We start from the raw sequence: 12,231 nt of genomic DNA on the forward strand, positions 1-12,231 counted from the left end.
TGGCAACAGAAAAACAGCCAAGTTGTCTGAAGGTGGCAAAGTAGGTATGTAGAGAGGGATATAGGAAGCGTAAACTTCACATTCACTTCATAGAGAGAGCTATGGGACTTCAGTTGGTAATATTTCGGCTAGATCAGTGGGTAACAAAACATGCCAGATTATTAGCTTAAGAAAAATGAGTGTTTTAAAATAGAGAGCAAGTATTTGTGACAGCAGATAAAGGTGGCGAAGTGTCTGTGCCTTGGTGTCTATGTTGTTCTTCATGTCCAAAGTATAAGATGATGATAAAAAAAATGGATCATGCCAGTCTCCTGTGGTGATCTAAAACTCCTTAGTACTGTCTCATACACAGTTTCTAAAGGTTCACATTCCAAGGATGCCTAATAAAGTACTCCATGATCCAAGACACCAGAGTAACATTAGAATGTGTGGCAATCACCTAGGTGTTTGAATGGTGGATTAGGTATATGATGGAGAAGTTGGGGGTGTCCAGTAAAGACCTAACTAGTGCCTTCATGATGCTATATAAATAAAATGCTATAACCTGTAGCCACTGACATCCAAGGGCCATAAATTTGAGGTGTGGTTGCTTCTGGGTTATTGGCCATCAGTGTTTTCATTTTGAAACTATTGGTAAAACAACTGGGACATGGAGCCATGGACATGTTGATGTTCCCATCTACTGTTTGATGGCTAGGCATGTAACCAGTCACTTTCCTCATGCCTCTCCAGACCTCCCTGGTGTCACTCTGCTTGTCCCTCTTCAGGTTCAGGGGAGTAGTGTTGTAAAATAAGCAACAGCTTCAATCGATGTTACTTAAAGCATTATTATTTAGGCTGAACAATAGGAGTTAGTTGTCATTTCACACTGATGTTTTGCACACTATTGGTAGTTAAAGATGCATTAAGTGTTATGTAGGTACCAGGTGTTTGGATAAGTATGTGGAACTAATCAATATCATGTTGGTAATACTGAAAATCAATGATATTTCTAGAGAAACATATACCACAAAATAAACAACTTTAACATTCTAATTTTGTCAGATTGATGCACCAAACTCTGGAAAATAAAACAAAACAACAACAACAAATCTCTTTTTTGACATAATAGAGAATTAGTTGTATACTGTGGTTAAAATTTGAGGCATTTTTATTTATCCTTGTGGTTGATTTAACAGCAGTGTAACAGTGTATTGACATGACATATATTACTGTCAGTGTGTTTTGCAATACTGAATTAAAATACAATACTGGGGTGCCTAACAGGCTAGTGTTGATATTGCTGGATAAAATTATAATTTTGAATTTTGAAGGACTATTACTGTTGACATACCACACACACACAGCTAGACAGAATCCAAATTGCTAGCCTTCAGTGGAAGGTTGAAGCTGAAGTTCGACTCTGCCTGTGTATTCATCTTGTTAAATGGAAGGGCTGCAGACTGTGGCAGTGGCCTGAGACAGGCTGGGACACCAGCCAAAACCCACAGGAGACCAGAACTCAGACAGGCCACTGGCTAAACCGAGAAGAGCTGTGTGATAGTGTGCCTATGAGTCTGGCTGTCTGTATTTGCATTAATGTGACTTCTATGATTCTTGCTAATTATTAAAATGTTCAAATGCATCACTGGGAGATGTTAAGTAATTGCCTTAACGATTCTATGTGTCTTCTATACTGTGGAATTATGCCAGCATGCAACTTGTGTGGATAAGTATGCGTGCATTCATTTTCATTTGTACAGTTCTCCACAGTGACCCTGTCATGCGCACACACTAGTGACAAAATATGAACATAAACTAACTTTTCCTCCAGGCAATGCTGGAAACACTCAGTTTCAAGTCCATATATTGATTATTCATACCACTCTACGCTGTCTCATATAATCATATAGATGAATAATTGAGACTGACAAATGGTGCCAAAAAGAGTGATTTACCGCCACAGTATATCCTATACTTTATTATATCTGATGCTGTGCCATAAGAACGAACACTACACTAGGAATGGTAATAAATGATTATGCATGCAGCTAATTAATCTGATGAATATTTATAACCACTTAAACACATTGTAATGGACTGATTAAGCAGTCCAGCACTGCGAGTTTGAATTAGTGCAGTTTTTGAATAATGACAGAGTAACTTTCCATCTCACTGCTAATGTTCTTCTCTTTAAATGGGGAGCCTTTTTCTCATATTTTCCCCAGCCAGCTTTTTCCCTCCCTCGCTAATTCAAAGCAGCGCAGCTACATTAGAATGGAACATGGCAATTATCACCTTTTATCTTGGGTGGGCGCGCTTGCTCGCTCTTACCTTCCCTCTGTTGCTGGGGAATGATGGTTGGTTGCTGGGGGAACGCTTGGCTGATTGGCGCATAGGCGGCAGGGTAGGCTGCTGTTGCAAAGGGAGAACCAGAGTGGAGTTTTTCACATCTCCATTTTCATATTTGACACAACAAAACTCAAATCATTATTCCATTGTTCATTTGTGTCCTCTAGACATTGCATAAATAAATTGCATGATGACTGGGAGCCTGGGCTCATTTGGCTGGCAGATCACTTCACAAAGAGAATGGTAAAAGGGGAAGTTCAACTAAGCAGACGCATAAAGAAAGGGAGTAAGACTAACACCATGTTAATGAGAGCTGATGTCATGCACAAAGCAGTGCTCACGACAGGTCTGTGTCATCTCTCATCCAGGAGGCTTATGGTAGGTTAGAAATCTCAGCTCTTGGTGTACTTTTAGAATTAGGGTTTTTGTGTGGGTGTATATCAAGTCAATTAAAAATCTTTTTGCAGTTCTAATGTAATGTAGCCTAAGCCAAGAGGAAACTGGCAAGTCATCTGGCAATCGCTACCTGTCATGTGCCTGCTGATGTGACAAACCGAATGGGAGAGGGAAGAGGCAAAGGGACAGATGGAGGAAGTGAGGGAGTAGTGAAGGTAGGAGAGACAGCTCACCTGCGTAGTGCTGGACGCCAGCATAAGCCTGTTGGAGAGGGTCGGTCACTGTTGGACTCTGTGCTGCACAGAGACGAAAAGAAAGACAGACAACAAAGAGCAAAATTAAAGTAAATGAGACAAAGAGAGGATAGATAGCGGTCAAGACGGACACAGACAAAGAGAAATAGAGAGAATGTTAAACAGCACAACAGAAATTGTGGTTAGTTGCAGAGAAACATCGGGGGGTAAGATCACACAGGGAGTGAGAGAAATTTGGGTTGTCATGTCTTTCAGTTCTTCAAAATGCCTGTTCGTCCCAGATGTTTGCATCAAATATTAACTACATGCCAAACAAACCACTTTGTAGTTCATTACAATTGCAGCTGCCTTTGCATAATGCAAAAGTGGAGAGTGAATGTCTGTCAATTTTTTAGGAATCAGTCCAAGGCAACATTAAGACGCTGAGAACAGACTGAGACATATCAAATTAGCCATAATTGACTGATGGATGAACTGATGGATTCATCATGATACTGGGCTGGCTTCTCAGAAATCTGTCAAAGATACTGTTGATTGACCCTCAAGCCTTAAATGCTTCAATTCAGTTGAAAAAAATATGATCAGAAAGTGAAGTTTAAAAGAGCCTTTTGAACTTTTAGTTTTACATGAACTAATATAAGTTGTTACAACTGACAACTTGCATTGTAGCTCTAGTATGCACCAACATGAATATTGTTTTCTGTGGTAAATCTGGTGAGCTGGCCAAGGACTTTAAGAAGATTCCAAAATCGTGGCTAACCACAATTTTAAGGAAAAATGGAATGCTCAAAACTTATAACAACATTTGGTTGATGAGTGAAAGGTAGAGAATTTCAGGACATTGGCAAAGCTACAGAAGGCAACATCTGGTTGAAAAGAGTATATATAAGCAGATATATCTATTAATAGATATTTGTTTAAGAGGTATTTCTGTTTATTTCAAAAATGCATATACACACACAGAAGGTGCTTGGTTTGAATTTTATCTGAGGTGTGTCCTTTTACTTTTCAACCAATCTTCAACCAGTAATTGTTAACATTGTTTAGATGTTTAGGCAAATTTGTTTTCAGCTGTTGCTGGGTGAATGTACAACAGAAGCATAATAAAAAATAACACACTGTCAGTGCTAACAGCTAACAGTGTCCAGGCCCAGAACAGACTCAAGACTCAGCTAAACCTAGATATTCTCACCTGGGTAAGGGTGAATACCATTGGTGTAAATGGGCTCGGATGTGGGCTGCCCATTGCTTTGAGGTGGGAGGGCACTGAATCCATTGACCCCAATAGGAGTGGCTATGCTGGGCACGGCTGTGGCAGAGATGCCTGGGGGTGTGCTGGTGCCTGCAAATAGATACAGAGTCATTATGAAAACTGCAGGGTGTAGGCTACAAGCTTAAAATTTGGTCCAAGAAAAGTATATTCTTGTAGTGAAAATACATGTTCTCACCTGTACTACAATATAACATGCATCTAATGGGCACAGATGTGTACATTTTGACTAGGGCTGGGTATCGTCACTGATTTCTAGAATCGATTCGATCCACGATTCGATTCAATCCGATTCGATTGGAATCGGGTAAATTTTGCCTCAGACAGTCAGAAATATTATAATTCTGATCATGTATCAGTACATTTCCATATTTTTATTTCTATAAAAAAGAAAGCTGACACTTGCGAGACTTTATCAAAGATGTAAGCATCACAGCAGATGCCTTTGTGTCAAAGTAGCCGAGGATACAACACAGAAAAGCATGAAGGCGACTTTCCTGGCCTGGGATTTTATAGCAGATAACCTTAAAAATATTCTTCAGTAGATCAAAAACAAAACAAAATGTAATCAACATATTAACATTACCTAATGCTGCTGAAGTGAAGCAGAGCAAAGTAACAGAGGTTTTATTAGAGACACAGCTAAGCCTTTTGCAATTTTGCATAATTTTAAAAAGTATAAATTTGTTCAGAAGCCTATTGAACAGCAGAAATGAGGCTTTCTCTTCGGAAGTAAGTAAAAGGAAAAAAACAGCGTCCGACAGCGCTGTAAACAACGGTAGACTTGTGCGTAATAAGCAAGTGAATAATGCAGAAAACAGATTTTTAGACGGGAAACTGTTCTTGAAGTACACTGAGAGAGAGAGAGAGAGAGAGAGAGAGACAGCGAGCTCTGCATGAAGTGTGATTTTATCGTGGTGGAAGCAAAACAGGAAAAGTCAGAGGGAATTCATCACGATGTTTATGTGAAGCGAAGTTTGGATCTTCTTTTGCATCTGGTTCAGTCAATATTGTTTAAAGAGAGATAAAACTAACAGCTTCAGAATCAGCGCAAAAAGGGCGTAAGCACAAAGCGTGGACCCGCTGAAACATCAGAATCAGCGAGCTGTCGGCTTTCAGCCCTGACCGTGTCCGTGCCGTCGGGTGAGAAAGGCAACATCTCACTGATTCTGATGCGTCGGCGGGTCCGAGCTTTGTGTTTACGTCTTTGTACAGAATCTGTGTACCTGCTCTCATTTACTGTTTTAGCTGTTTGGTGGTTGTTGAAATTTTGTGAGGTTTAACCTGAGATTCTGGCATTTCGGGCAAAGTACATTTATATTTAAAAATCGATTCAGGATTTGAATGAATTGATATCACGTTATCCAAGCTAGAATTGATTTTAATCGATAAATCGATAATCAAAACCCACCCCTAATTTTGACCCATCATATAGGTGTACTTTAATGTTGTATAAATGGCTTCTTATTTAGCATGAACTAAAGACATAGCTAGTCAGTCAAAGTAGCAAATTAATTAAAGCTGGTTCTTTCACTTACCACTGCAATACAATAAAAATAACATAAAAACATTTAGACTGTAGAATGTTAAATGTTGTTCTTCTGTTGCAGCAACTGATTCACTCACAAAACAAGGTACAGTAATGTGCAGTTTAGTCCATAAGTATTTGGCGAATTAAACAATTTTTGCCCTTTGGCCTCAGTGGAGGAACAAGCAAGATATGATTGAAGATATTATTGCACACTTTCACCTTTTGGTAAAGCAAGGGTTTAACAAAAGTACTGAGTTTACAGTTTGGGAATTAAAGATTTATTTATCTTTTTATAAATTACATTTCTTCCTTTAAGGTGTTCTGCCAGACCTTTACTACCACTGCCTTCAGCTACTGCTTGTTTTGTGTCTCTCTGCCTTCAGTGTTTTTCAGTTTTGTCTTCAATAAGTGAAAATATTCCCTTACTCAGTTTACTCAGGTGAGTGTCTTTACTAGTAAAGAATATGCAATTTTTTTGTTGCCTTGAGAAACTCTTTTCTTATTCCTACAAGAATGCTCAAAGACGCCATACCTTAATTAATGCTTCAGTTTTAAATATGATCAATCTATCTCTATTAACAGGCTATGTACCACAGGTCATTAATGTGGTGGTGATTAAAACGCTACTTCAAAAGTCGTCACTTGACTTAGATGTCTTAGCAAATTATAGAAACTTCCTTTTATTTCAAAAAATCTTGAAAGCTGTAAAACCGCTAACTGATCACATGCCAAGAAATTGTTTATTTGAAGCGAGCACTAGTGAAGGCGACAAATAATCTTTCCATGGTCTCTGACAGTGAACTCATCTCCATACTTTTCCTACTAGACCTGAGAGAAGTTTTGATACCATGGAACACAATATTTTACAAGAAAGATTAGAACATGCTGAAGGTATTAGTTTGGTGGTTTGAATCATAGAAGAGTCTTCCTTAAACACTAAGGTTAATATAGAGTTCCACAGGGTTCTGTGTTGGGACCAGTTCTATTTATACTATACATGATTCCTGTTGGGAATTTTATTTGAAGGTATAGCATATGTTTTTGTTGCTCTGCAGATGATACTCAACTTTGTCTATTGATGAAGCCGCATAACACACACCAATTTGGTGTGTGTTAACCGAAAGAAATGTCTTAAAGACATAAAGTCCTGGATGACCTCTAATTTGCTGCTTCAAATTCAGATAAATCTGAAGTTGTTGTACTTGGCCCTAAAAGAAAAATGGTGTCTAACCAGGTATTTACTCTGAATGGCATTACCTTGGTCTACAATAACACTGTGAGGACTCTTGGAGTCTTTAGAGGACTCTTGGAGTCTTTATGTCCTTCAAACAACATATTAAAAAGTATATAGGACTGCTTTCTTGCATTTGTACAATATATCTAAAATTAGAACCATCCTGGGTTCAGATGCTTGTTCTCTTCACACACAAGCCCTGTACAGTTCAGAATTCATTCTGCTACTTGTGTCAGCCAGTACCATAACATTGACTCCGCCATGCTCAACAGATGATGTAGTATGATTTAGCTGTAATTTCCTTCCTGGCGCTTTTCTCTTTCCATCATTCTGGTAATGTTAGTTAATCTTAGATTTTTTTTGCAGAGCTGTGCAGGCTCTTCTAAATGTTTTCTGACAAAGTCGAATCTGGTCTTTTTGTTCATGAGTGTCAACAGTGGTTGATAAAGGTGTCTCTTTATTGTAGACTTAATTATATGGCTCCTTCTTTAAGAGTGTTCCTGACTTTACAAGATGTTGTGAGTGTTTTCTTTTATCAAGGAAGGTTTGGCTTGGTTTGACTGAACATTCAGTTTTCAATTTAAAAAAAAGCACTTATGTCTATATGCACGCTCAATCATCCAGGTAAGGAAATCCCAGAAAGTTGTTTCTGTTTATGTGGACTTTGTGTTTCGGTGGGAGAAAATGCAACATTTGCCACTGAAAAAACAATGTTCAGCACGGAGTCATACCCTTCTGGGAATGACTGTTGATTTGGCCACTCCTAAAGTTTTGCTGTCTCTATCAGTTTGTTTTGGGAGTTTTTCAGATTAGTGAGTTTTCCTTCGATTGCAATGTCCCTTTGGACCTTATTTTTGGATTTCTAGTAAACAGTTGCCAAAAGCAACTTTAAAACTTGGACTCAATCACAGATCTTTCATCTGCGTAATTTTTCATAGAAAAACAAGGAAATATTCTCACCTGGCCACGAAACTGCTTGTTAGTCAATTATCCACTTACATTTGAGCCTTTGGAAATGGGGGGCTTTGTATACAGAATGGCTGTAATTCATAAACAGTCATTTAACAATATTTTAATACAAATTCAAATTTGTATCAAAGCTGAAGTTCTGTATTTCACTCACATCTTGTTTTTTTGATTTGTGTACAGATGCAAAATGACAAAAACTGTTTTTGTCCAGATACATATAAACCTGACAGTCTACTGGATGTAGAGACCTGTGTCTTTTTTTCATACCAACTTTCCTCCTTGCGATGATATTCCAAGTTTGTCACCTTGTCGGTGCATTTTTATGCTGATGGATTTTTATTATTTTTCTTATCTAGGTGAAGGGCATTTAAGTCATGTAGGATTATGTTTTACAGGCATTACCTGGAATATGTAGGCCTTGTGGATTACAAATGCCAGGTACAGTGTCAAGCCACTTTATTTAATACATTTGCAATGACCCTGTCTTCAGGCGGCCTGCCTACTTAGTGTCGAGCCATCAAAGCTCCTCATGACAAGGGCCAAAATGATAGTTCAGACTGGGGTCCAGGATTATCTCACACAAATCTTTGCTCTTATATTGTATAAGCCAAGGACTCTGCATCCAAAGTCATCGGATTGGCTGAGTTCCCAGAAAACACTGTCATAGAGACACAGAAGGAAGGAGTGACAGACAGAAAGAGAATGAAAGATAATGTGAGAGAAGAGGAGAAAGAGACTCTATAATGTGGCTGCCAATGAGTATAAAGGAATGCTGTACATCTTCTCCCATCATGCCTCACTCAGTACAAGGCTCTTCTTCCTTTAATTCAACAATGACAGTGTCTGCCTTAACCCAGAAAATGGGACCTATATCTTAAAAAATGTAACAAGGGCAAAACTAGAAAGGCCTTGAATGAATATATTATTACTGCTTCTATAATTCTTGCTAATGATGAAAATGTTCCAGGGCAGGAGTGAAAAATGAAAAGAGAAGTCCTGAATGGCTGTATACGTGTGCTTTTGCACATGCCTCTGCTCTTGTACCCTTACCAGCTAGTAGTGTGTGTGTTAATGTATACCTGAGGAAGGTGTCATGGGAGTAGCCACCAGGCCGTTGACATTGAAAGCTGCCATTTGCTGCATTTGTGCGGCAGCGATGGCTGCCATAGGGTTCAGGTAGGACCCTTGTGTTGCTGCCATCAGGGCTGCTTGCTGTTGCATCATCTGCTGTAGGATTAAAGAGCAGTGGGGAGAGGGCGAATGGTGGGAGGGATGGAAGGAAGGACAGAAAAGGAAAGTAGGGTGAAATAGCCGCAGGATCAGAGCATGTTTACTCTCACATCTCTGTTTGCTTGGCCAATGCCTTGTTCTTGAACAGAGTGGTTTGTGTTGCCCTGCAGCTTTGCTTCCCAGCTCCTGTAAAACTGCATTGGCCTTGTGCTTATTATACAGAAACAAAAGGGTATGTGGTGAAATGAGTTTGAGAATATGTATTTGTATATGTACTGTATATGTATAAGTGTGTGAGAGGAAAAGAGGGACAACAGTGGCAGAGTTAGAGGAAAGATAGTGAGTGGGCGATTCTCACCTGTCAGGGTGAGCTGTTAGCTACTGTGTGAGTGTAAAATCTCACAGACTCCTAACTCAGGCTGTGACTTTCATGTGTGAATATGAAATGGGGGTGGGAAGGGCTGACAGAGAAAGGGGTGGGGTGGGGGGAATTGATGTGGGATGTTAGTAATAACGTGCACCTCTGTCTGGGTAAAAAGAAATGCGTAAGAAGATGAAAATGTTAAAAAGGCAGGCTCGCATTTGCAGTCTAGATTCACAGGCCGAGTCAGGAAATGCGGGAATGAAAAATGAATATGTATGCAAGTAAAACAGTGTAGTGCTGGGCATATGTGATTAACAGCTTCCCTGGACAAATAAAGGGATAAAAAGACAATATAAAAAGCAGCGCTGGATTTTTTTCTTAAGCCACTTTAATTTGGGATTCTTAACAGCTATTTGATAGTGTAAATCACTTAAGGAACCATTCACTGGGAGTGCCACATGCCTAGTGGGAGAGATTGTGAGTTCAAACCTCAAATCACAACAGTTTTTGTTTTCTTTTTTTAAAGCTCACCGTCTCCTCCCCCGCCGGGCTGAGACTTACAGCATGAGAGTAGGCGCCATAGGCCCCAAACTGGATGGTCATGGGACTGAAGATGCCGAGCTGGCCTGCCATCTGGTGCATTCTGCGCAGGGTTCTCTCCTTATCAGTGTCGGCAAATTTGACCACCAGGCTCGACGAGGCACCCTAAAGGGGAAATTTACAAGGTTGATTAAATAGTCAACTTTGAAATTAAAAATACTTTTGTAGCTATGCTTTGATTTTTTTTTACATTTTATTTTGGTATGCACCCTATTGTTAGCCAAAACTCGCTGTATAAATGTTATAAATTCATGATAAACTTGAAAAGACAAAAAGAACTGCATATTTTATATAACTACAGCAGTTCAAGAAGTCGTTAAATTGCTGTTGTTTTTAATCTGGAACAGTTTTTACCTGGAACAGTTTAAATATGATCTGGGAACCCTTAAAAACAAAGTTTTCAATCCCATATCATTTTCATAGTTCATGATACTTTTTTAACAGTATTTGTTTCCCATGGGGAAATACCTAAAAATAAAAAGTACATTTTAATGAACTCCCAAACCTTTTTTTAATTAAAACACGAGTGTGGATTCCCAGTGTGAAACAAGAGAACCGGTGTTAATCGTGCAACTCATTTCTGTCATTTAATGTCCAGTGCACATCATACTCAAGCCTTTAAGAACTCATATCTCTCAACCAAGGAGGCCACTGGAATTAAAAATTCCCCTCTTATGGCTGCAGTCATTTAGCTGTCAGCATTAAATGGAAAAGAATAGTGAGTGATATTTGCTTTTTTGAACTTTCTAACTCTGCTGTATACACTGAAAGTGAACTGTGATCCTAACCAGATCCCACAGGAGTCCAAGTCCCCCACTGGTGAAGCTCCACTGAATACAGCACCGGGTAATTAGGTCTGACAAAAGCCTTCGGCATGTGGAGGGCGAAGTATTGACTAATGGCTCTGCCTTATGGCAGATATAGTTCTGTATTGATGTCCGCGCTCCTGAGTTTGCATCCAATTAAATCATTTGAGAAACAGAGACCAGAGTCAGTTCCTCATGTGACACTCAGGCAAGAAGAGAGAGAGAGAGAGAGACTGGGGAGGGGGGGGTATGTCAGGCAAAGAAAACAGCCACACACACTGTCAAGAGAACTAGTCTCCTATTTAATTACAGGCAGTGCATGCTGGGAAAGAGCACGGAGCACCACCAGGACAGAAGGACAGAGACAGCCAGGGGGCAGTCAGGATATGATTAGTAAGATCATAAAAGCAAAGACACGGTGAGAAAAGGACTCCATAATCACAACTTGGATTCATCTTTCACAAAATGTCTCATCCTGACAGGGTCAGTACAAATTCGGGCTTTGATTTAAATTTCCATATTTTCTTGAGTTATAGAAATCAAAAATGTGAGCTGCATAGGACACACAAAGATAAGGGTGATCAGGGTGCTGCATACACCCGTTTCTTGTAAATGATTTCATGGGACTTTTTGTATCATATACTGAAGTTGACAAAGGTAGACCAAACTGTTCTAAAGATTCAAATTTAAGCTTAAGGTACCAGGAATGTTTCCAAAGCAGAGCTACACCAGCAGATAATCATAGAAATAAACAAAATTCCATCTCATGTAGGTGAATTTTGCAACTATATAGTACAAAAGTGTTTACCTTGCTGTAGTTGAGCTTTACTCCATGCTATTTAAAAGCAATTCATGCAAAAAGTGTGTCCTATTTTTGTAAGTGCCTCATGAAATTTTAAACAGTAACAGATAAGCGATAGTGCCATTGAGAGGGCAGTTTGCCATGGTTTTCACATGCTTTCTTTGGTCAGTTATGACTGCTGAAATAAATCTTGCATAATGCGAAGTTCATATATTTATCCAGCCTACACGCAACATTTATTATTGATTTTGTGCAATTCCCTAAAGTCAGTCACCATTTTCTTAAACGCTATCCTCCCCTCGGCACTATTTCTTGCCTTTGTAAGTCTATAGTTTTCTGTATAAATTATAACTAATATGTACTGTAAATATCTATTTAGGAAATGCAAAATGAAATAAGTTCTTTTTTTGTTTGTTTTCTTTGCAAACTATTTGAGGATGTTAA

General features: G+C 39.1%; 1 protein-coding gene across 12 annotated transcripts in view; it reads right to left on the bottom strand.

The window, feature by feature from the left end:
• celf6 (CUGBP Elav-like family member 6) overlaps nucleotides 1-12,231 on the bottom strand; it is a 158,407-nt gene that overhangs the window by 21,514 nt on the left and 124,662 nt on the right. For 5 of the 12 annotated variants that reach the window (XR_014800309.1, XM_084929565.1, XM_084929504.1 and 2 more), the window contains 5 exons: nucleotides 10,111-10,284; nucleotides 9,065-9,212; nucleotides 4,174-4,323; nucleotides 2,961-3,023; nucleotides 2,314-2,394 (listed from right to left, as the gene is read on the bottom strand). Coding sequence is in view for 11 of the 12 variants with exons in the window: in XM_084929565.1 (XP_084785691.1) it covers nucleotides 2,314-2,394; nucleotides 2,961-3,023; nucleotides 4,174-4,323; nucleotides 9,065-9,212; nucleotides 10,111-10,284 (616 nt within the window). In the remaining variant the exon portion in view is untranslated. The remainder of the gene's footprint in view (nucleotides 1-2,313; nucleotides 2,395-2,960; nucleotides 3,024-4,173; nucleotides 4,324-9,064; nucleotides 9,213-10,110; nucleotides 10,285-12,231) is intronic. The other 7 variants (XM_084929549.1, XM_084929573.1, XM_084929540.1 and 4 more) reach the window with 5 other exon arrangements.

The sequence above is a fragment of the Perissodus microlepis genome, chromosome 1, assembly GCF_051167445.1.
Source record: "Perissodus microlepis isolate ML-2025 ecotype Zambia chromosome 1, ASM5116744v1, whole genome shotgun sequence".
Classification (NCBI taxonomy): Eukaryota; Metazoa; Chordata; class Actinopteri; order Cichliformes; family Cichlidae; genus Perissodus; species Perissodus microlepis.